The 21,246-nt window shown below is 42.3% G+C and overlaps 1 protein-coding gene across 2 annotated transcripts; it reads left to right on the top strand.

The window, feature by feature from the left end:
• Positions 1-193: 193 nt before the first annotated feature.
• Positions 194-21,046, top strand: LOC309804969 (uncharacterized protein). Of its 2 annotated transcripts, none has more exons than XR_014294208.1 (4): positions 194-320; positions 1,375-1,462; positions 5,351-6,510; positions 7,945-9,432. XR_014294208.1 is itself a non-coding variant. In XM_082622682.1 (4 exons), the coding sequence occupies exon 4, from the start codon at positions 19,399-19,401 to the stop codon at positions 20,683-20,685; it is 1,287 nt and encodes a 428-aa protein (XP_082478808.1). In that variant the 5' UTR covers positions 194-320; positions 1,375-1,462; positions 5,351-6,510; positions 19,121-19,398; the 3' UTR covers positions 20,686-21,046. The 2 variants fall into 2 exon arrangements, 1 of the variants encoding a protein (XP_082478808.1); XM_082622682.1 differs by lacking the exon at positions 7,945-9,432 and adding an exon at positions 19,121-21,046.
• The last annotated feature ends 200 nt before the right edge of the window (positions 21,047-21,246 follow it).

A 21,246-nucleotide genomic window follows, 5' to 3' on the forward strand; every position in this document is an offset into this window, starting at 1 on the left:
CCACGAACCCAGAATGGACAAGTGATAGGCTCAGCCAGGGCTCTCCTCGCAGACAAGCTCGAAGAACTACATTTCCCAGAATCTTTTGTCCTCGCATGGACTACATTTCCCAGAGGGGCTCGCGACTGTCCCTGCCCCGCCCCTCCCGGACCTACGTGAGGCGTCGGGCGTCGGGCGTTTGCCGTTGGCGTGCGCTGATTACGCGCCAGAGGTCCGCCGAGGCGGCACCGCGTGGATTCCCCAGCGGAAGCTTCTGTCCGGCCGTGGCAGTTCCGGAGCCTCCAGCCTGTGGCCCGCGGAACCCCCGATGCCTGGGCGAGGTGAGCGGCGGGGGGTAGGCAGGATGCGGGAAGGAGGACCGGGCTTCGGGAGGATCCGTCGCCGGGGCATGGGGCACAGGCCCAAGAGACGCGAGCCGGGTCTTTGTGGGCGCCGGCGGGCCGACAGCCGGGCACCCCTGGCTCTGTTCGCCTTCCGCCCCCAGCCGTCCCACTGACGTGCCCCTGAACGAGACAGGTCGGACAATTCGTCCCCAGTGGCTGGACCCAGCCACCCTCCTGCTTCTTCCCGACCAGTTCCCAGCGCGCTACCTGCCCAGCGCCTGCCGGCATTTGAATTTGTTTCGGGCCGGCAGTGGACGTGAGAAAATTATTTCCTCCCCGTACCATCACCCCTGCACTTCCGAGTGACAGGCTTGTTTTACGCGAGAAGTGAGTCGCCGGCTTCCCCCAGTGGCAGAGCCAGGACTGGACCCAGGTCTTTGGTTTAATGTGCCCTTTCCTCAAGACAGCAGCCCCTCCCCGCCATAGGAGAGCTGATGTTTTCCCTTTCCGAAGCAGCTTTCTCTAGAAATCTGGAAATTGTTTCCTTGACAGGAGGGGGAGGAATTGGGTGGGAATGCTTGAGGTGGAGAAAAGTTGTCACATGCACGCAGGGAGGTTAGAGCAGGTGCTCTGGAGCCCGCGGTGCCTGGAACCCTGGTGCCACCCTCCCTGGCTGTGTGGACTGGGACAAGTTGCTCCCACTCTGCCCTCAGTTTCCTGATCTATAAAATGGGGTGCTGACAGCGCCAACTGTGCTGTGGGCCTCGATGATGTATTGATAGGTAGTGCCTGGCATGCGGTGAGGCTCAGGGAGTTGCTGCTACTGCTGATAGAGTCCTAGGACTTTTCCTCTGAGCCAGGGAAAGAGCTGGGCCTGGACCAGGATGACCCAGCCCTTCTCTCTGGTCCTGTCTAACCCTCGTTCCTTCTGACTTCCTTCTCTGGGGGCACTTGGCATCATTTTCAAGTGGTATAAAGGTTTCAGAGCTGCTGATTCTGAGGTCTAGAAAGCAGAAGGGGCTTCCTCCTGGTTCCCTTTTTCTTCTCTCAGATCTGGCTTCTGGAGACTTCTCCCATCCTAAGGTGAAACTGCCCAGAAAGAGGACATGGCTACTGAACAGAGGGAAGCAAGGTCTCGGGTGAGTTCATTGCCATCTCAGGTCTTAGAGATAGATGGGTTTTTTTTTGTTATTTTACCCTTAAACTGAAGTTTTCTCCCCAATACAGTCTTCACCAGGATTTGGAGCCCATGTCCTTCTGCCTTGGAAGAGTTGGTCCACCCTGGTGGATGGTGGATTGCGTAGGAAATGCTTGCCACCAACCCCCCAATCCATGGCCTGTGTTTCTCTTTTTTTTTCTAATAGACACTCTTTTATTCATTAATCTCAATTCACTGTATGATTACTGAATTGATAGGTAAGATGCCACATGTCTTATACCACTTGGGGTCAGAACAAACAAACATGCGCACTTGGCAGAGTTCCTTTCTGGCCTGTCTCCTTTGCTCAGTCGTGTCCCCCTCCCTACCCTTGGCCAGAATGCTTTTCTTTTTCTTTCCGCCCCTGAGAAATCCTCATGATACCTTCACCAGGCTTTTCCCAGTCCATAGTTTTTAGTTTTTTCTCCATCTTAACTTTCTGGATCATGTGCCTTGCTTCTGTCACTCTCTTGAAAACTGATGTTGACCTGACATTTTCATCTTTATGTTGTGAGAATGAGGGTGGGACCCCATCCAGGTGAGCCACTGTGTGAACAAAGGATAGCCATACTGGTGGGGACATAGATGGAGAGGTCTCTTGACTCCAAGAGCAGAGAGAAGACTCCTCAGGAAGCAGCAGTGTATGGGATATCATGGGATATTGGTAGTGGAGAGGCAGTGTACGGTGATTCCCCAGTGGGGCTTTTGAGCCAAATGGCCAGATTTGTGCCCATCTCCTCTGTTGCTGTTAATGGGTCTTGGGCAAAAAAACTCCACCTCTCTGTGCCTCAGTTTCTTACCTCTCTGTGCCTCAGTTTCTTCACCTGTAAAATGAATACAACAACTGGGCCTACCTCAAAGGGTAGATGAGAGGATCCTGGGAGTTAGTGCATGGAAAGCGTTCTTGTCAGGGCCGGGCACATAGTAGATGTTCAATATGTGGTGGTTGTGGTAGCTAAATGATATTATTCTAGTTCATGATGTCTATCTATCTACTGTTGGTAGATAGAAATGACTATACAGTGTCCTTCCTTTACTCATCCTCATCTAACAATAGTAGTTAACGTTGCTGGGGAATATCCTGAAGGGCTTCACCTTTGTTCTCACTCTCATAGCGAAGCAGAAGTTATTACCCCCATTTTACACTTGAAACTGAGGCTCAACGAAGTCAGGTAACCTGAAATCAAACCCAGGTATGTCTGGCCTCTAAGTTCATGTTAGTTATCATCCAGCCTTTCCTCTGGTACATCTTTCAGAACACAGGGCAGGCCTGGCTCCCAAATGACCAGAGTTCTCTGCAATGTGATGTTGTGTATCTTTTGGACCCATGAAATGTGGTAGTGGTTGATCTTCTGAGACTGTGGCTAGGACCTGCCTCTGCATATTTGGGCTACTTTTTTCTAAGCCCTTCCCATTCCATTCCAACAGAGCCAGGCTGCTCTCTTACCCAGAATCTTCTCCATCCCTGCTTGTGAGTCCTATGTGACATTTCTCCCTAACCTCACCTGCTGCCGATACATCAGTACTATGTGGAATTGTGTGTAAAACTCAGTGACAGGACGTTTAAGACCAGAGAGAGAATATACCCACCAAGTGCTGGGTTAAAAGAAAACTTCAGTTATCGTCTTGTCTCTGCCATTGGTAAAGTATGTGACCTGGTGTCTTAACTGCCCTGGACCTGGTGTTTCTCATCTCTAAAATGAGGATTGAACTAGGAAATAGTATATGGTCCTGTCCAGTGACACTTTTCTTGTTCAAATTGTTTCATGCGTTTTTCTTGTCTGCCAGTTGGATTGTAAATTCTTTTGAGGGCAAAGATCATTTCTTGTATTCCCTGCCATGTGCCAATAAATTATCTTATTATACATGCACTGCATGTTAATGTTAAAAATCTCAGAGAATAAAAACGTAAAATCACTCTTACCCCAACATCTTGAGATAATCATGGTCATACCTTTGGTACGCAGCCCTCAGAATAATTGTCTGTGTACCTTTATTTATTTATTATTTATTGATGTACATGTGTACATATGTATGTATGTATTTTTTATTTTCTCATTTTAGATTTTTATTTTGATAAAATATACATAAGATTAAACTTACCACTTTATCCATTTTTGAGTATATTGGCATTAAGTGCGTTCACAGTGTTTTGCTACCATCACTACTCTTTACCTCCATTGTATGGATTATCATTTATTACTTAAGCCTATGAGATAGGCGTTGAGAGGCAGTTCCTTGGATTGGAATTCTACCTCTACCACTGACCAGTGATGTTGTGATTTATAATACGAAATATATATTTGGTCTTTGTCCCTGTTCCTGGCACATAATTTCCAAAACCCTTGTGATTTCCTAAGTGGTTAGTAATATATGCTTTTTATCCCTGAAATTACTTCAGAGCAATGAAGGCACAATGGGTGTGTTTTGTATCCACACCAGAGTTTATGTTAATGAGGTTACTTTTGTACCCCACCTAAGGATGTGGGCGAATTGCCAGGGGAACCAACCTTGATTAAAGTGTTGGAATTTTCAGTCCTGCCCCCCAATAACCCCTCTTATCCATCTGTCACCACCCTAGGAGATGAAAGTTGCATCAGTCGCCAATGGTCAGTGATTAAATCAATCATGCCTATGTAATAAACCTCCATAAAAACCCAGAAGGGTTCAGAGTTCTTCCAGGTTGGTGAACATGTAGAGAGTCAGAGAGAATGGTGAATCCCGAGAGAGCATGGAAGCTGTGCACCCCTTCCCTGTGCCGCTCTTTCACCTGCCAGTTCCTATATCTTCTTTTATAATCAACCAGTAATCTAGTAAGTAAATGTTTTCCTGAGTTCTGTGAGCCACTCTGGCAAATTAATCAAACCTGAGGAGAGGGTTGTAGAAACCTCCAATTTATAGCCAGTCAGTCAGCAGCACAGGTTACAACCTGGACTTGTGATTGACATTGAAAAAGGGCCAGTCTTGTGGGAATCTGACACTATCTTCAGGTGTCAGAATTGAGTTTAATTGTAGGACACCCAGCTGGTGTCCCACAATTGCTTGGTGTGTGGAAAACCCCCCACATCTGGTGTCAGAAATGAAGTAGTGTTGTATTAAGAGTAGCGGAGACATGCAGGAGGAGTGAGTTTTTCCTTCATACCAGCTGTGTGACTTGGATAAATTTCTCTTTGTTTTCTCTTGTGTAAAATGGACACAATAATAGTACCTTCTTCATAGGGTTGTTGTGAAGATAAAATAAAGATATACACTAAAGGTTAATATAAAGCTCTAAGAATAGTACTTAGCCTGAAAAAAGCATTCAATAAATTATAGCTATTTTAATTTCCATTATTACTGTCCTCAAGCTTTAGGGAGCACAGAGTGCCTTCAGTTATTTAAACTAGCTCCCTCAGTGATTATTGAGGTTGTTTCCATTTCTTTGCTGTTACTAACACCATGATAAATGTCCTTGCATGTTCATTTTTGTTCAGTGTTCATTATCAAACAAATATAGTAATTGGAGAGTTAAAGAGTATGCACATTTTAAAGCTTCTAATGTATGTTATCAAATTGCCAACAGGAAGATTATTCTAATTAACACTCCCACTAATGGCCTTAATACCTCCACCCATCTCTTGTAGCAGTTAACTCGGAGCCTGGTTCATACTTCCTGCTACTCAGTATCTATTTGTCATTGGTCAGTTGTTCATTAAGCAAATGACCTGGAACCTTCAGAACCTAGAATAATACAGAAGCATTTCATGGTAGCCCGTCTACTCCCCACTGCCGCCTTTTTCACCCTGTGTGATGGGTGGTCCTGGGTGAGCTGAGATGCTTGTCTCTACAGGTGTCAGTGACGTTTGAAGATGTGGCTGTGTTCTTTACACGGGATGAGTGGAGAAAGCTGGCTCCTTCTCAGAGAAACTTGTACCAAGATGTGATGCTGGAGAACTATAGTAACCTTGTCTCATTGGGTAAGGAAATTTCCCCTGTAGATACAGAATTCAGAAATTGGGATACCTCAGCATCTGATTTCCTGGATAAAAGCCCTGGGTCATTAAAAACTTTAGTTGAGTTTTGCCTTAGCACTGTGCAAACTGGATCTCCATAAATAAACCTGAAAACCTTTTTCTCCCTTGCAGGTATGGAATTGCCCCATGGATGGGACAATCTACAGAGCTGCACATTAGAAATTCCCTCACTGCAGGCAACATTTTCCCACTATGATTGAACTATGATGTGTTTGCTCATCTCTTAACAGAGAGCATCCCTCAACCTTTTTCTTTGACCCAACACTGGCTTTTTTCAATTCTCTTTTACAGGGGTCAGCAAACTTTTTCTGTAAAGGGCCAGGGAGTAAATATTTTCAGCTTTGTGGGCCACATATAGTCTCTGTAACGTATTCCTTTTCTTTTTTTTTTTTGAACCATTCTTTGCTCAAGGGCCATGCATAAACAGACAGTGGCCTAGATTTGGCCTATGACCCATAGTTTGCTGACTGCTGCCATCTTTCAAAGGGAGTCAGATAGTGTTTTCTCATTTTAAACAAGCTACTTGGTACATAATCCTTTCCACAGATGGCTGTTACAAATATTAATTTAATCTGTACATTTAACATACATTTAACAGTATATACATATTCCCTCTTGTATAGAAAGCTATTAGCACCCTGTTAATCAGGTCTGCATGTTTATCATACTTCACTAACATACAACTAAATGTTACATTGCCCCTTGCTTTTACCCTAACACACCCCTCACATTGTGGGGGCACAACTGGAGCATCCCACAGAAGTTCTCTGTATCATCCTTTGAGTTTTCCGCTCAGATCTCAGATACCTCTTTGTGTTAAGGCAAAATCAAGTCTTTTTTTTCTTTTTCTTTTTTTTTCTTCTTTTTGGTCTATGAGCAGGACTCCCATTTTCCAAACCCGAGGTGATCTCCCTGTTGCAGCAAGGAGAAGATCCCTGGAAGGTAGAGAAAGAAAGCCCTGGAGGCTGCTCTCTAGGTGAGTGGGTGGGGAATGTCTGCAGGCAGCAGTTTGGTAAATGAGTGCATGTGCAACTCGGAGATGTTGGTCAGGGAAATTCCTGCAGGTTCTCAGTCCTGAAGAAGTTTTGGAGAAGGGATGCTAAGGCCCCTAGTCACAAGCTTCCTCTTCTTCTCTGATAATTACTGCACAAGTGAATCTCTCAGGATCTTTTCTCTTGTTATTTCCTGTTGTTTCAGAGGAGGGCTACATTGTCATGCATTCATTCAGCAAACTTAGTGCATTTAAGGAACTGCAGATAATTCATTCAGACTGAAGCTCAGGGTATATGGGAAAAGAAAGAGATGAGGAAGGAAATGAGATTAGAAAGCCAGGTGGGGGCCACACTATGAAGTGCTTTGGTACAGTTCTTAGGGATGGGAACTGTCCATGGATGACTGGAAATAATTCAAGAGCTTCAAGCAGAAGAGTTGTATGGTTGTTGATATTTTAGAAAAAATAGTCTGAGTCTGAGATACTTTAAACGTCCTTCAGTAAAGGCTAAAGAAGCTGAGGTGGGTCCCTACACTGGCACACAGCACCACAGTCAGAAAGCAGCAGCCCTGGTGTGGGCAGAGCTCCAAGCTACGTGAAGGACTAAAGCAAGTTACGGTGCATTATTATGACATATCGCCATTTATGTGTAAAGAAAATTACGTGGGTGTTTGTCTATATGCATTGTGTGCATGTAAGTGCCGAGAGAAAGGTCGGGGGACACCTAAGCTGGTAACTAGTTACATTTGGATTGGGATTGAGAATAGGCATTGATGAAAGGGGACTTTAGTTACATGCAATGTTATTAAAATTTTCACAGAGAATATATTCATGAGTCCTTATTACACAATTTCAATTAAATAAGAATGGTCACTTTGGAAACACTGTTGGTCCTAGATTTGAAGTGAGGAAAAACTAGAGGTGGGAACCTTCTGGAGATTATTGCCTAATGTAGGCAAGACATTACCTGGAGGAAGGCATGTGCAGTGAGTTCAGGAAAGAGGAGAGGTCCCTTCATTAAGGGTATAGGACAGGTTCGGTGTGGGATGGGTTTCATTTGAAATGTTAGTGAAATATGGGTAGAGGTCACCAGTGGACAGCTGTAGAAGGTAAACAGGGTCAGAACTCAACAGGGAGGTCAGGGAGCCATGAGTGCAAAGGTGGCATTTGAAGCCTTGAGCTGAGCAGATGAGGGAACGGAGGAGAGGACAGAGTCCCAGGAAACCTCAGTGTTTATGAGGCGGGTTAAGAAGGAAGAATCTGTGGCTGAGCCTGAGAAGAAGTCACCAGAGGAGAAAACTGGCAGATTCGGCTGTCATGGAAGTTGAGGACTGAGAGCTGTTGACCTGGGGAGGCCAGGGCTCTGGGGGAGCCAGGTTCTAAGCCTTGCTCACTGCTTTCCTGTCCCGTGATAAACAGCAGTGCAACCTTGGACAGAAGGATGCAGGTCCTGCCCTGGCGGAGCTCAGTGGAGGTGGAGGCTAATCGCACACAGGGCTGTGGAATGACAGCCTCCGGTGAGGACCTCGGGGGAAGAGCCGCAGGTGCTGTGAGAACGTGGAACAGGAGGAGTGCTGTGGGCAAGGCTTCCCGAGGAAGGGCTGGATCCCACGTTGTGAGAAGCATTCAGGCACAGGAAGAGCATGTCCGAGAGTCCAGACAAAGGAAGCCGGCGTGTGGAGACGGGAGTGGGGAGAGGGGGCCGGGACCTGAGAGCCAGGCACAGCCTCTGAGGAGTTGAAGTACCCTGGCCACGGGCCCAGGTTTATATTGTGCAAGGATCAGCCCACAACCAATGTGGAGCCACCTGCCATAGACGTAGTAGGACTTGTCTGAGGTTGTTATCGGGTCCAGACGAGTCAGTGATGACCCCTCACAATGCGGGCCCAGCAGAAGGGCTGTGGGACAGGCTGTCTCGATCCCTAAAGCGCCCACACCTTTAGTAGAGCTCATTCTTCCCCATATAAGGTGAGATCTTTTGAGGTGGGAACCACACTTATCTCTCCTTATACCTTTTAACTGTCACTTGGGAGAAATATTCTAATTTTGTGGGAACTGCTAGAGACCACCACAAAGTAAACAGAGAACGCAGGCAGCAGGAAACCAGTGGAGAGTTTAGGAGGGGCGTCAGGTGTGGACTGAGTATGGCATGGAAGATCAAAGGAAGAGATGGAAGAATTGTTCCCTTTCCATTCGCCTTGGGAGCCTCTGATCCATGAGGAGTCCCCCTTCCTGAGTGAAGTGTTAGTTGGTTTAAACTGAATAGAAAGTATGACTGGAGTCAAAAGCTGTCCAGAGAGACCCTGAAGACACCTAGTGGTGATGTCAAGTCCTTCTCAGGTTTGGGAAGCTGTCCCTGAAGGAAAACTCTGAGTGGGTGTCTGGAGGAAGTAAGGCCATCAGAGCCAACCAGTGTGTGCGTTTCTCTTGATGGGATGAACCTCCTCTCTTTGGTCAAAGGAGACAGTCAGATGGGGCGTCCTGGGAGTGCTGGCATGTGGTTGTGTCTCTCCTGCATCCCTGGCAAGTCTCCCATTTGCCTGGACTAAAGTGCCTTTGGAACAGTTTCCCTTCCAAGGGGAGCTCACTTCCCTGTGAGCTTAGGTGAAGGACCTGGATGTTCTTGGAAGTACCTTGATCATTAACTCTAGGCCAGAACCAAAAACCGACCCTTTGAACAGCCGGTGACAGAAAAGCTTATGCTTCCGGGGTAGGACTCCTAGAACCTCTAATTGCCTCCAAGTATGTTTTTAAAATATAATTTTCACTTCAAAACTCCTCACAAATAGGAAAAACAAGACAAAAAGGGAAAACAAACTGTCATCCCTGGATCTGTATGTTTCATGTTGAGAGATGGGAGGAAATGGCTCAAAGGGTACATGTCTCATCTGAGTCTCTTACTTAAGAAATTAGTCCAAAGTCTAATCACTATTCTGGCATATTATGTATATAATATATATATATATATATATATAAAATAAGAATAATGTGATTAAATCAACTTGAACGTCTCATGAGTTTGATTTACACCTAACATGAAAATATTCTTTTATTCAAAAAATTTAAAATCCAGGGATGATCTAGGTAAACAGTTACCTCCAATGAAAAGGTGTTTTTCTTCCTTTGTCTTTTTCTCTTCCTTTGTTATATTTATGCAAGAATTCAGGGCAAACTGAACCTGGAAGGGTGGTCAGCTAAGGGGTTGCTTGTGGGCTGCCTTCCACTCACTGAGACTTGCTGGGGCTGCATCTGCACAGAGAGTAGGGGTCTTTTTCTAATTTGCAGAAAGGTGCTGTAGGGGTTATAGCGGCAGCCTAATGAAATATCATGCAGTGATTTTAAGGAGTGAATTTCTTACAAGGTGAAAGTTGAGCCCAAATGCTCTGTAGCCCTGTTTACTATGTTTGATTTAGTCTTGTTCTCATCCCCTGCGCTCCTCTCCTGCCACCAACATCTACTGTCCTCGTAGCTGCCAGAATGGTCTATTTAAAAGATAGATCAGGTCATCTCACTCGCATGCTCAAAACCTCTAGTGGCTTCTATCACATAAAACACAATCCAAAGCCCCCAGCGTGGCCCTCAGAGGCCTTTGTGGTCTGGCCCCAGCTACCTCTTTGCCTTCATCTCTTTCCTCTCTGCCCTTCATTGGAGAACTCTAATCACCCTGGCCTCCTTGTAGTTCATCAGGAAGGCCAAGCAGGCTCCCACCTCAGGGCCTCTGCACTTGCTTTTTCCTCTCCTGGACCATTCTTCTTCCTGATGGCCAGGAGCCCACTTGACTCACTTCCTCACACTATACAGGTTTCTGCTCAGATAGCACTTTGTCAGTTAGACACAGCTCATCCTTTGTTCTTTGTCCTCCACAGGACACAGGTCCTTTGTCCTCCACATTCTTTATCCCCTCACCATGCTTCATTTTCTCTCAGAGTACTTATTACTGCCAAAGAGTACATATTTATTTATTATCAGCTCTTCCTCTGGATTGTAAATTCCCTCATGCTGGGTTGTCTGTTTCATTTGTTCCCATGTCCCCAGTACCTAAAATAGTGTCTGGTCAGAGTCAGCTTCCAGTTAGTGAATGTATGAATGACTTGGTTAGGTAGTCGTGATGGAGACCGAAAAAAGGGAACCAGTTGCAGAGATATTTGGCAGATAAAAGCAACAGGACTTGGAGATGGTTTAGATATGGAAGATAGAGGAGATGGAGTTGTCAAGGATGCGTGCTTGGTTTGTGGTTCTGGGATGGACAGTGATATCATTCACTGAGATAGTGGTGCTAGGAGATCAGATTTGGGGGATGGTATAAATATGGTTTTGGATGACTTAAATTGTCTTTGGTTGACCCAGTTATTCAAGTGGAGATGTCAAATAGCCTGTTTGATTTGGAGTTCCACCCCTTATAATATACCCTGGGCATTAAATGTAAATTTGGGAGACCCTGTCACTAAAGATAATTGAAAGAGTGGTTGAGTTTGAGTTAGCCTGTGGAGTGGATTCAGAGTACAGCAAGAGCAAGAAAGAGCCTAGGACTCAATCTTGAGGAACTCTGGCATTTCATGGCTAGGCAGAGAGAAATGAACCCATAGGGAAGACAAGGGTAAGGTGTACTATAGAAGGAAACTCGGGAGTCTAGTGTCATTGAAGTCAAGTCTCATAAAGGATGGTATCAGTAGAGGTAGGGAAAAGTAGATGAACTTGAGACATATTTAGATGGCAGAATAAACAAGTCTTGGTAATTGATTAGCAGAGGGAGAGGTGTGAAGGATGCCTTTTAAAGTTTTGATTCAGAACTGGTGCCAATTACAGAGACAGAAAGGTTATACAGGTTGGGGGGAGGAAATAATCATAAATTCAGTTGAGCTGTCTTTGAGACACTCAAGTTGCTGTTTTGAGCTGGGTTTTGTATAATTAGGTATGGAGAGTAGAGAAGTCTTGCCTAGAGTATGTTTATAGATGAAGCTGGCCTGTGGAAAGGGTACAGAGTGAAAAGAATCAGGGGCCTAGCACTCAAACCTACGGAACTCCAAGGATTAAAGATCAGGTAGAGGAAAATGAGCACACAAAGGAGATTGAAGCTGGTGGAACATGAGAAGAATTTGGAGGCAAGTTCAGGGTCACTGTAGCTTAGGTAGTGAGCATCTGAAGGAAAATGAGGGGTCACTATCAGATGCTGCTGAGAGGTAAGTTAGGTGGGGACTGAAGAGAGCATCTTGCCTTTGTCACATGAAGGTCATGGTTGCCTTAGAGTAGTGGTAAGGACAGAAGCCAGAATGGAGCCCATGAGGGGTGAGTGAGCAGGAGGAGATAAATATGTGTGGGATACGACAAGGTGAGATGTGACAAGGAGGCAGTAGCTGGAGAGCTCTTCTATGCAAATATAAACAAATATTTCTTGTTTTTCTCTGTCCACTCAAATTATATTATACAGCACACATTATTCTGCCCCTTTCTCTTGATATATATTGAAACTCTTTCCATGTCAGTACATAAAGAGCTTCCTCATTCTAAGGAGTAGTTCTACGGCCTTCAGCTGGTTCTCTTCTTGGCTGGCAGAAGAGGTGATTTTGGTTGTATGTGGCTTTGGATAATGTTAGCCCAGTGGGTCCAGTTTGGGCTAGAATTTTATAAATGCTATGGTTTCTAATTAGCAATATGGATATTGGTTTAAAGCTGTACCTTTATCGTGTACCCATATGATGTCCTGGTGTATTACATTTAGAGTTAATCCAACTGTCCATCAAAGGAATCTGGTTGAATAAGCTGAGGGACATTCTCATGGTGGAATTCTCACTGTAAATAAGAATGAGGAAGAACTCTGTAAATTCCATTGTGGGGTGATAATATTACTAAGTAGGGGAAAGTGCAGAACAGAACAGTGAGAGTAGGAGTTTTATCAAAGGAAGGAGGAGATACCAAAAAAGAAAAAGTGTATATTTGCTTTCATTAAAAAAAAATAAAGAAAGAAGCCAAAAAAAAAAGGATAAAAGCAGATGTATAAAAATGGTTACCTATAAGTTGAAGGAAGAAAAAGAAAAAGGATTGAGAGAACAAGGATAGAATGTAGAATTTTTTTAAGGTACCTTGTTTTTATAATGTTGACTTTGGAACCATAAGAATGTTTTATGGGGCTTCCCTGGTGGTGCAGTGGTTGAGAGTCCGCCTGCCGATGCAGGGGACATGGGTTCGTGCCCCGGTCCGGGAAGATACCACATGCTGCAGAGCGGCTGGGCCGTGAGCCATGGCCGCTGAGCCTGGGCGTCCGGAGCCTGTGCTCCGCAGCAGGAGAGGCCACAACAGTGAGAGGCCCATGTACCGCAAAAAAAAAAAAAAAAAGTTTTATAAATTATAAAACAAGATTACACAAAAATGAAAAAGTGTTCCATAAATATTGAAAGCAAAATGAAACAAATGACCCTAATTGTGTTTCAGGTTGTTGGCTTAGTCACAGAGAAAAATTATCTCAAATGCTTTTAAATCACAGCAGCTTGAATAAAGATCCTTAGTGATTTATATAAATATTATGATTTATAATAAGAAATATATATTTGGTACAGAGCTCCTAAAACCCTGGGAATTCCTAGGGGATGAGAGCCACAAAGGTGTCTTTGTTATGTTAATGAGGTTTCTTTTGGACCCTATCTTAGGATGGTGCCTGGTTGCCAGGACCAATCATGTGATTAGAGGTTTGAAATTTAGTACCACCCCTTGACCTCCGGGGAGGGGAGGGGGACTGGAGGTTGAATTAGTTGCCAGTGGCCAATGATTTAATCAATCATGCCTGTATAATGAAGCCTCCATAAAAACCCAAAAGGACAGATTCAGAAAGCTTCTGGGTTGGTGAATTTGTGGAGATCTGGGGAGAGTGGTGTACTTAGAGAGGGCTTAGAAATTCCATGCCCTTTCCCCATACATTGACCTGTGCATCTCTTCCATCTGGCTGTTCCCAAGTTATATCCTCTTACAATTAACTGGTGATCTAGTAAGCAGAATGTTTCTCTGAGTTCCATGAGCCACTGTAGCAAATTAACCAAACCTAAGAAGGGGGTCGTGGGAACCTCTGATTTATAGTCAGTTGGTCAGAAGTACAGATGATAACCTGGGTTTGTGACTGGTGTCTGAGGGAGGCAGGGGGCAGTCTTGTAGTACTGAACCCTTAACCTGTGGGATATGATGCTATCTCCAGGTAGCTAATGTCAGAGTTGAGCTGAATTGAGGACACCCAGTTGGTATCCAAGAATTGCTTATTATTGATGTGGAAACCGCCCCCCCCCCCACCACCACATTGGAATTGGGTGAAGAACATGTAATTAATACCTTACAGGCAAAAATAACTTCAAACAATAATGTTGATTTTGGTGGTTATAATAAAAATATGTGGTTATGTTTACAAATAGAGTTTACAAATAGAGTTCTTTGAGAAATGTGTTCTGAAATATTATTGATGAAATGATATAATATGGAATTAGCGTACTTTAGCATATGCTAATGAAAGAGACGTAAGGGAGTTGTATTAATTTTCTCAGCCTGCTCCAACAAAGTGCCACAAACTGTGTGGCTTTAAACAACAGAAATTTATTGTCTCACAGTTTTGTGGGACCATGCTCCCTCTGAAACTCCAGGTAGAATCCTTCCTTGCCTCTCCCTACCTTCTGGATGTGGCCAGTGGTCCTTGTTCCTTGGCTTGCAGCTGCATCACTCCAGTCTCTGCTTCTCTTGTCACTTGGTGTTCCCCTGGGGTATCTTGACATGGTCTTTCTGTGCTTGCCTGTGTCTAAATTTCCCTTTTATAAAGACACCAGTCATATTAGAACCTACCCTAATCACCTCATCTCAACTTGATTGAATCTGCAAAGTTACTTAACCTTAAGTTACTTAACCTTACCAAATAAGGTTATATTCTGAGTTATTGGAAATTAGGACTTCAACATATCTTTTTTGAGTGATGCAATTCAACCCATAATAAGGTAATAGATGAAACATCATCAGTGATTGTTGATGCTGGCTTGGCAATTCATTGTGCAATTCACTCTACTTTTGTACATGCTGAACATTTTCCATAATAAAAAGCTTTAAAAATCAGAATTACCAACAACAGAATTTCTAAAACAGCATTTCTCTTTTTCACTAACACAGGCATTCTGGAATACATTTACAGATGTGTAGTTCTGCCCCCATCGTGGTGTTGTGTGTAATTCTCAGCATATAGCTCCCTCAATCCTCTGGCTCTAGAAAACCTTATGAGACTGCAAATGCATATGACATTTTTATAGGAATAATTTTGAATCTGACCACCTGTAGGATAAGGTGGGAAGGATATAGGTCTGGAAAGTTGGCTTGGGTTCAAAGATTTTGATGCTGCCTTTAGCCTTCACACTATCCCTCCATCTCATCTATAGCTAATCCTTTAAAATCCCATTTTAGACATTTCTTCCCCCAAATTCTGGCCACCACTTGTACGCCTTCCCAGCTTGCACTTGGTACTATCTGAGGGTAGTTTGGATGTTGTTGTAAGCTCACATTTTCATCCATTTCTGTCTTGTGTTTTTGTTGTATAAATTATCACACTTCTCCTTTTTTGTCTCTAATGCCAAACTGGGAGCTCCTTAAAGAAGTTAACTGTTTCTTTTCATTACCAGATCTGGAATGTCTTGTGGATCACATGCCTAAGATAGAGCCTGACATGTTGTAGGTGCTTTTTAAGTATTTGATGAATGAATTAAATAAGGAGCAGTCAATGTTTTTTGAAATAATAAGAGGAGTTCTATATAGTAAGAAGGTTAAATTCAGTGGGATGTAATACTAGAAAGGTGAGAAACAGGTCAGAGGATCACCTTGAAGGTCAATAGCAATAGTCACTATTGAGTAAGGAGATCCTGAACTTGGATGTATTAATGATGGTTGTTAGAGACATCTTAGTGAAGAGATTCAAGGGAATTTGATGACTGACTAGACTTGGAATGCAGGGGAGAGAAGCTTCTGAGATGAAACTAAGAATTCATGGCACAGGAGCTGAAGAAGTTATGATATAATTCAGAACTTGGAAACACAAAAAGAGTTTGAAAGGAATGCACTGGATTCGGATTTGGACAAGCTGAATTTGAAGAAAAATCCTCAAATGAAGAGTCTAGCAGGCAGCTGGAAATACCTCTGTAAAGTGTTTTGAGGGTCAGGATAGTCATTCAGATAGGAGGTGTGGGAGTGGATGAAATCATCTAGGGAGAGAAGGTTGAAGAGAGACAGAGTTTCATAAGCACCAAGGGAGGAGAAACTAGACCTAATGACAGGAACTAGTCAGGGTGGTGGTCATTGGCAAAATCACCTGTTCTCTAAACTTCTGACCTAAGTCATAACCTGGTTCATGAGTTAGCTCAAGCCCAGGCTTGATTCTGGGAGAGAGCAAAAGTTGAACTGCACTTCAGGAGGCATATCTTAGACCTACAGAAAACTTTAAGCAGACCATAAAGAACAGTTAGGATGTCCATAATCCAGGACTCATATCCCCTTCATTGGGAAACATGACTGTTTTAAGTTATTAGTCCCATTCTGGACTAAGGCATTGGCACTTGAAGTAGAGTTGAGGTGAGTTTCCCAGTATTGGTATGGACCCTTGTAGCTATAATTACTTCTATTAAAAAATAAAAACTCCCCATGTCCTGTTTCTCTCTTCTCCTTTAAACAGAACTTTTCAAAAGCATTTCTATACTTGATGTCTCCATGTTCTCACCTCCCATTGTTTCTTCTGTGCACTCCAGTAGGGCTTTCTTCCTTACTATTCCATGAAAAGCAGTTATTAAATCCCAGACAGTCTCCATCTTGGCACAATCAGGGTTAAGTTTTTAATTCTTAAACTGTTTAACAAAGTTGATCATTGCCTCCTCACTGGAGTACTTTCTTCCTTTGGCTTCTGGACCACCATACTCTTCTGCTTTTCTTCCTTTTCTTGCCCTCTAGTATTACAATGCCTAAGTGACATTTTCAGTTCTTCAGCTTTTTTTTTTTTTTGGCTGCATTGGGTCTTCATTGCTGCGCACGGGCTTTCTCCAGTTGCGGCAAGCGGGGGTTCTTCGTTGCGGTGCGCGGACTTCTCATTGTGGTGGCTTCCCTTGTTGCGGAGCACGGGCTCCAGGTGCACAGGCCCAGCAGTTGTGGATCATTACCTGGTCCATAGTAGGCAGTTAATAAATATTTGTGAATGGAAAGGATGTCTCCAGCATATGCAAAGATAACAAAATAAGAAAAAAACATGTAGTGCTCCAGAAACTGCATGTAGTTCAGCATACATGGCAAGAAACCAGGGGAGGGAGATGAGTACCGAGGTGAATGAAGGTCAGATCATGAAACACCTTGTTGACCATGTTAAGTACTCTGGACCTTACTTATATACAAATCATTGAAGATAAGTTGGAGGATCTTACAGAAGTTTGCAACATGGTAAGATGTGGATTTTAGAAAGATTACTGTGGCTACAGTGTGGAGACTGAATTGACAGCAATATTTGAGGTGGGGAGACGAGTTAGGAGACTATGGTGGAACAGTAAAGCATGAGAAACAGAGTACCATTTAGGTACCCGAGCCCAGTGCTCAGGGCTCTAGTAAAGTTGTTGGTTGTAAAACTGCAGTCTTTACATACAGACCTAAGGCAGGGTCTCTAACTTTGCCTTATAAACTACAATCCAAAATTTTGGAATCTTGCTAACTTCCTCCCAGCTCGTGTAATAATCTGGAACCAATGACTGATGTTCACAGGGAAAGTACTCCATTTTTACCACTGCCTCCCACACTTGTGCCCAAATAATGTTATTGAAATTTGGATCACTTAAGCAAGACTTAGATGGACAAGGAAATTGAAAGGTGTTGAACAGAAAATAAAAACCTCCTCTTTCTGTTACAACAAAGAGTAAAGATTAGAGAGCAAATAGGTTTTGTGATTGGCTAAGTGAAAAAGAGCTATTACACAAAATGCACATTATGGTCTCTTCCAGAAGATGTGGTTCCTAATTTAATGAGTGATGTATTGATACTTATCTGTATATGTATTTTAAAATGAGTGTTATTCTCACTTGCTTGGCTTGGCAAATATCAGTGCCTTAAAAAAAATAGTAAAGATGGGTGCATTTAAAATTAGTCAGAGAGGGTGTGTAGAGTGGGGGGAAAAAATCCCAAACCCTAGGGAAAGCAATTTTAAAGTGGAAATAGAAAAAGTTACCCATGAAGGAAACTGAGAAGTTAACACTGGTAGAAGAAAAGAGAAAAGCAGAATATATTATGTTCACCAAGCAGAGAGAATCTGTAAACAGGTGAGAAAGTGAATGTCAGATAGGAATCTCAAAATACAGTGAGTTGCAAAGCAGCCCTTTAAATGGTTACTCTAGCCCAGGAGAAAATGCCAAAATATATGTATACCTATTCCCCACCAGAATTTAATATTCAATGAATTGTGTCCTTACCCAACTTTAAAATTTATTGAATTTAATTCTGTTTTTTACCACCTTATCAGGTTAGCCCTCTTCACCTTTTTATGTTTATTCCTGTCTTACTGATCTTTGACTGTTTCCTATGCTGCTTGCATAGCATCTCCTGCTTGATAAATGAGCAAGGCTGCTTTCTTATCTTGCAACTTTTGGCTTCATGCCTACCTGTTGGCACCTCTGTAGATTAATTCAGTAATTACTTCCTGTTTGAACTGGCTCTGAAACCCTCCCACTGCTTGTATAATGTACTGTCCTGGAAGGCAACTTCTCAAACAAGTGCTTGAATCCTGTGTGTGTGTGTGTGTGTGTGTGTGTGTGTGTCTGTGTCTGTGTGTCTGTGTGTGTGTGTGTATGAAATTAATATATAAGTAATTGAGATTATTTGACATTGTTCAAATTAGGTATATATAAGTTATTAAGGAAGGTTAACAAAACAAACATTTTGTGTATAATTCAGATGCCATTAGGAGGATCTGTAGGTGAATAGGGCATGCTAATCTGCTTGCAGAGAACATTAGGGTAGAAAAGGAAAGTGAAAATATTTAGATATAGATAAATATAATGACATATATATAATATATATATATATTTTTTAACACTGGTGAGTGCCTATAATAAGAGGAATGCACTATGGAAACTCACAGTCAAGAAGGGACTCAGAGTTAACTTTTGAACTGAATCTGAAGGATACAAAGGAATTTGGCATGAGGGAAAAGGGATGAAGACTTTCCAGATTAGGAATGATTACACAAAGAAGAAAAATGTCATGAAGATAATTTAGGATTCTATCATGGGCTTTGGACTCTGATCCCAGGCTGCCTTTTCCAATTCATGGCTCCCCTTTGAATCCCTCTTCTCCATTTTCCATTAGCCTATTCTTCTGATCACTCTTACACTCACCCTCTTTAAATGGGTTTGTTTAATCTTTTCTCCACCCTGTTGTTCTCAACTCCTGTTGATTGTTTCTCTGTACCGCTTAAATCTCCTAAGTTTTTCTTCTTACTGTTTTTGGCCATATACCAAGACCTTATTTAAATACCATCAATATTCAGTCTATACATTTAGTCTCAGTAGCCAAATGCTGTATCACATGAAACATCTTCAGTTTTTTCTTTCCCTTCCAGGATGGAAGAACAGTTATAAAACCACAAAGTCAACTCAAACACAAGGTTCTTCATTTCAGGAGCTGATAACGAAAAGATCCAAAAGGAATGGACCCTGGGGCTTCAAATTAGAAAACCCCTGCAAATATGAAGACAGATTGGAGAAAAAGCAGAAGAAAAAAGAAAGTGTTCAGATAGTTTCAGTCACTCACAAAAAAATCCTCACTGTAGAAAGAAAACATAAAAATACTGAATTTGGCCAAAGCTTCAGCCCAAAGTCAGTCCTTGTTAGGCAACAGATGGTTCCCAGAGAAAAAAACCCACCAAAATGTGAAATACAAGGAAACAGCTTCAAACAGAATTCCAGTTTACTTAATCAACAAAAAATCAACACAGCCGGGAAACGTTATAAATGTAGTATGTGTGAGAAAACCTTCATTAATACTTCATCCCTTCGTAAACATGAGAAAAACCATAGTGGAGAGAAATTATTTAAATGTAAAGACTGTTCGAAAGCCTTTAACCAAAGTTCAGCTCTTATTCAACATCAAATAACTCATACTGGAGAGAAACCCTATGTATGTAAAGAATGTGGGAAAGCCTTCACTCTCAGTACATCCCTTTATAAACACCTAAGAACACACACTGTGGAGAAATCCTATAGATGTAAAGAATGTGGTAAATCCTTCAGCAGAAGGTCAGGCCTTTTTATACATCAAAAAATCCATGCTGGAGAAAACCTCTATAAATATAATCCAGGTAGGAAGGCATCTAGTTGCAACACATCCCTTCCTGGATGTCAGAGAATGAATTCCAGGAAGAAGTCCTATTTATGTAATGAATGTGGCAATACCTTTAAGTCTAGTTCATCCCTTCGTTATCATCAGAGGATACACACAGGAGAGAAACCTTTTAAATGTAGTGAATGTGGGAGAGCCTTCAGTCAGAGTGCATCTCTTATTCAACATGAAAGAATTCACACTGGAGAAAAGCCTTATAGATGTAATGAATGTGGAAAAGGTTTCACTTCTATTTCACGACTTAACAGACACCGAATCATTCATACTGGTGAGAAGTTTTATAATTGTAATGAATGTGGTAAAGCCTTAAGTTCCCACTCAACACTTATTATTCATGAAAGAATTCATACTGGAGAGAAACCATGTAAATGTAAAGTGTGTGGGAAAGCCTTCAGACAAAGTTCAGCTCTCATTCAACATCAGAGAATGCATACTGGAGAAAGACCCTATAAATGTAATGAGTGTGGGAAAACATTCAGGTGTAACTCATCCCTTAGTAATCATCAGAGAATTCACACAGGAGAGAAACCATATCGATGTGAAGAATGTGGGATATCTTTTGGCCAAAGTTCAGCTCTTATTCAACATCGAAGGATTCATACAGGAGAGAAACCCTTCAAATGTAATACATGTGGGAAAACTTTTAGACAAAGCTCATCACGTATTGCCCATCAGAGAATTCATACTGGAGAGAAACCTTATGAATGTAATACATGTGGGAAACTTTTCAATCACAGGTCATCTCTTACTAATCATTATAAAATTCATATTGAAGAGAACCCCTAGAAAGTAGGTTTGCATGTGTGAAATTCTGAAAGCAAAGCTCATCAGAATACATGAAAGTGATGTAATAAATGTAATGGATATGAAAAGCCGTTCTATGATTTAGTCATCAAATAAATGCCAAGGATAAACCTATGTAATAGATAATGAGAAAAGTGGAAATTGTTCAGTCCTATCAGACACTTTATAATAACCTAAAATGAAGAATTCTTGACTGGAGACATTGACTTTGGGCATTTGTAGAATAATTGTTTTCTCTACAGCATCGCATGGTGCATATCATATGTAATTGTTATAAACATCTGGGTGATGAGGGGAAGTGTGCACTGGATTTCCTGTTAAACTGTAAACTTAATACTTTTTTTATATAACTGACATTGTAATAGTATATAAAAGATGTGGTCAAAGAAATTACACATTTTTAGAGAAAAGGACCAAATGAAAGGTAAAAATGAATTGTAAACTACCTCTGACTTTCTGGGGTTTGTCCTTTTCCTGACTTGATGTCAAACTTTGTGCATGGATTTTATTTAAAAGTAGAAATAAAAGTCTGTTCTCTTCCTT

Source organism: Mesoplodon mirus (assembly GCF_964341445.2).
Source record: "Mesoplodon mirus genome assembly, chromosome: 5".
Taxonomy (NCBI): domain Eukaryota; kingdom Metazoa; phylum Chordata; class Mammalia; order Artiodactyla; family Ziphiidae; genus Mesoplodon; species Mesoplodon mirus.

Excerpts from the sequence above, each read along its gene's own strand:
- LOC309804969 (XM_082622682.1), top strand. The coding sequence starts at position 19,399 with ATGGTTCCCAGAGAAAAAAACCCACCAAAATGTGAAATACAAGGAAAC.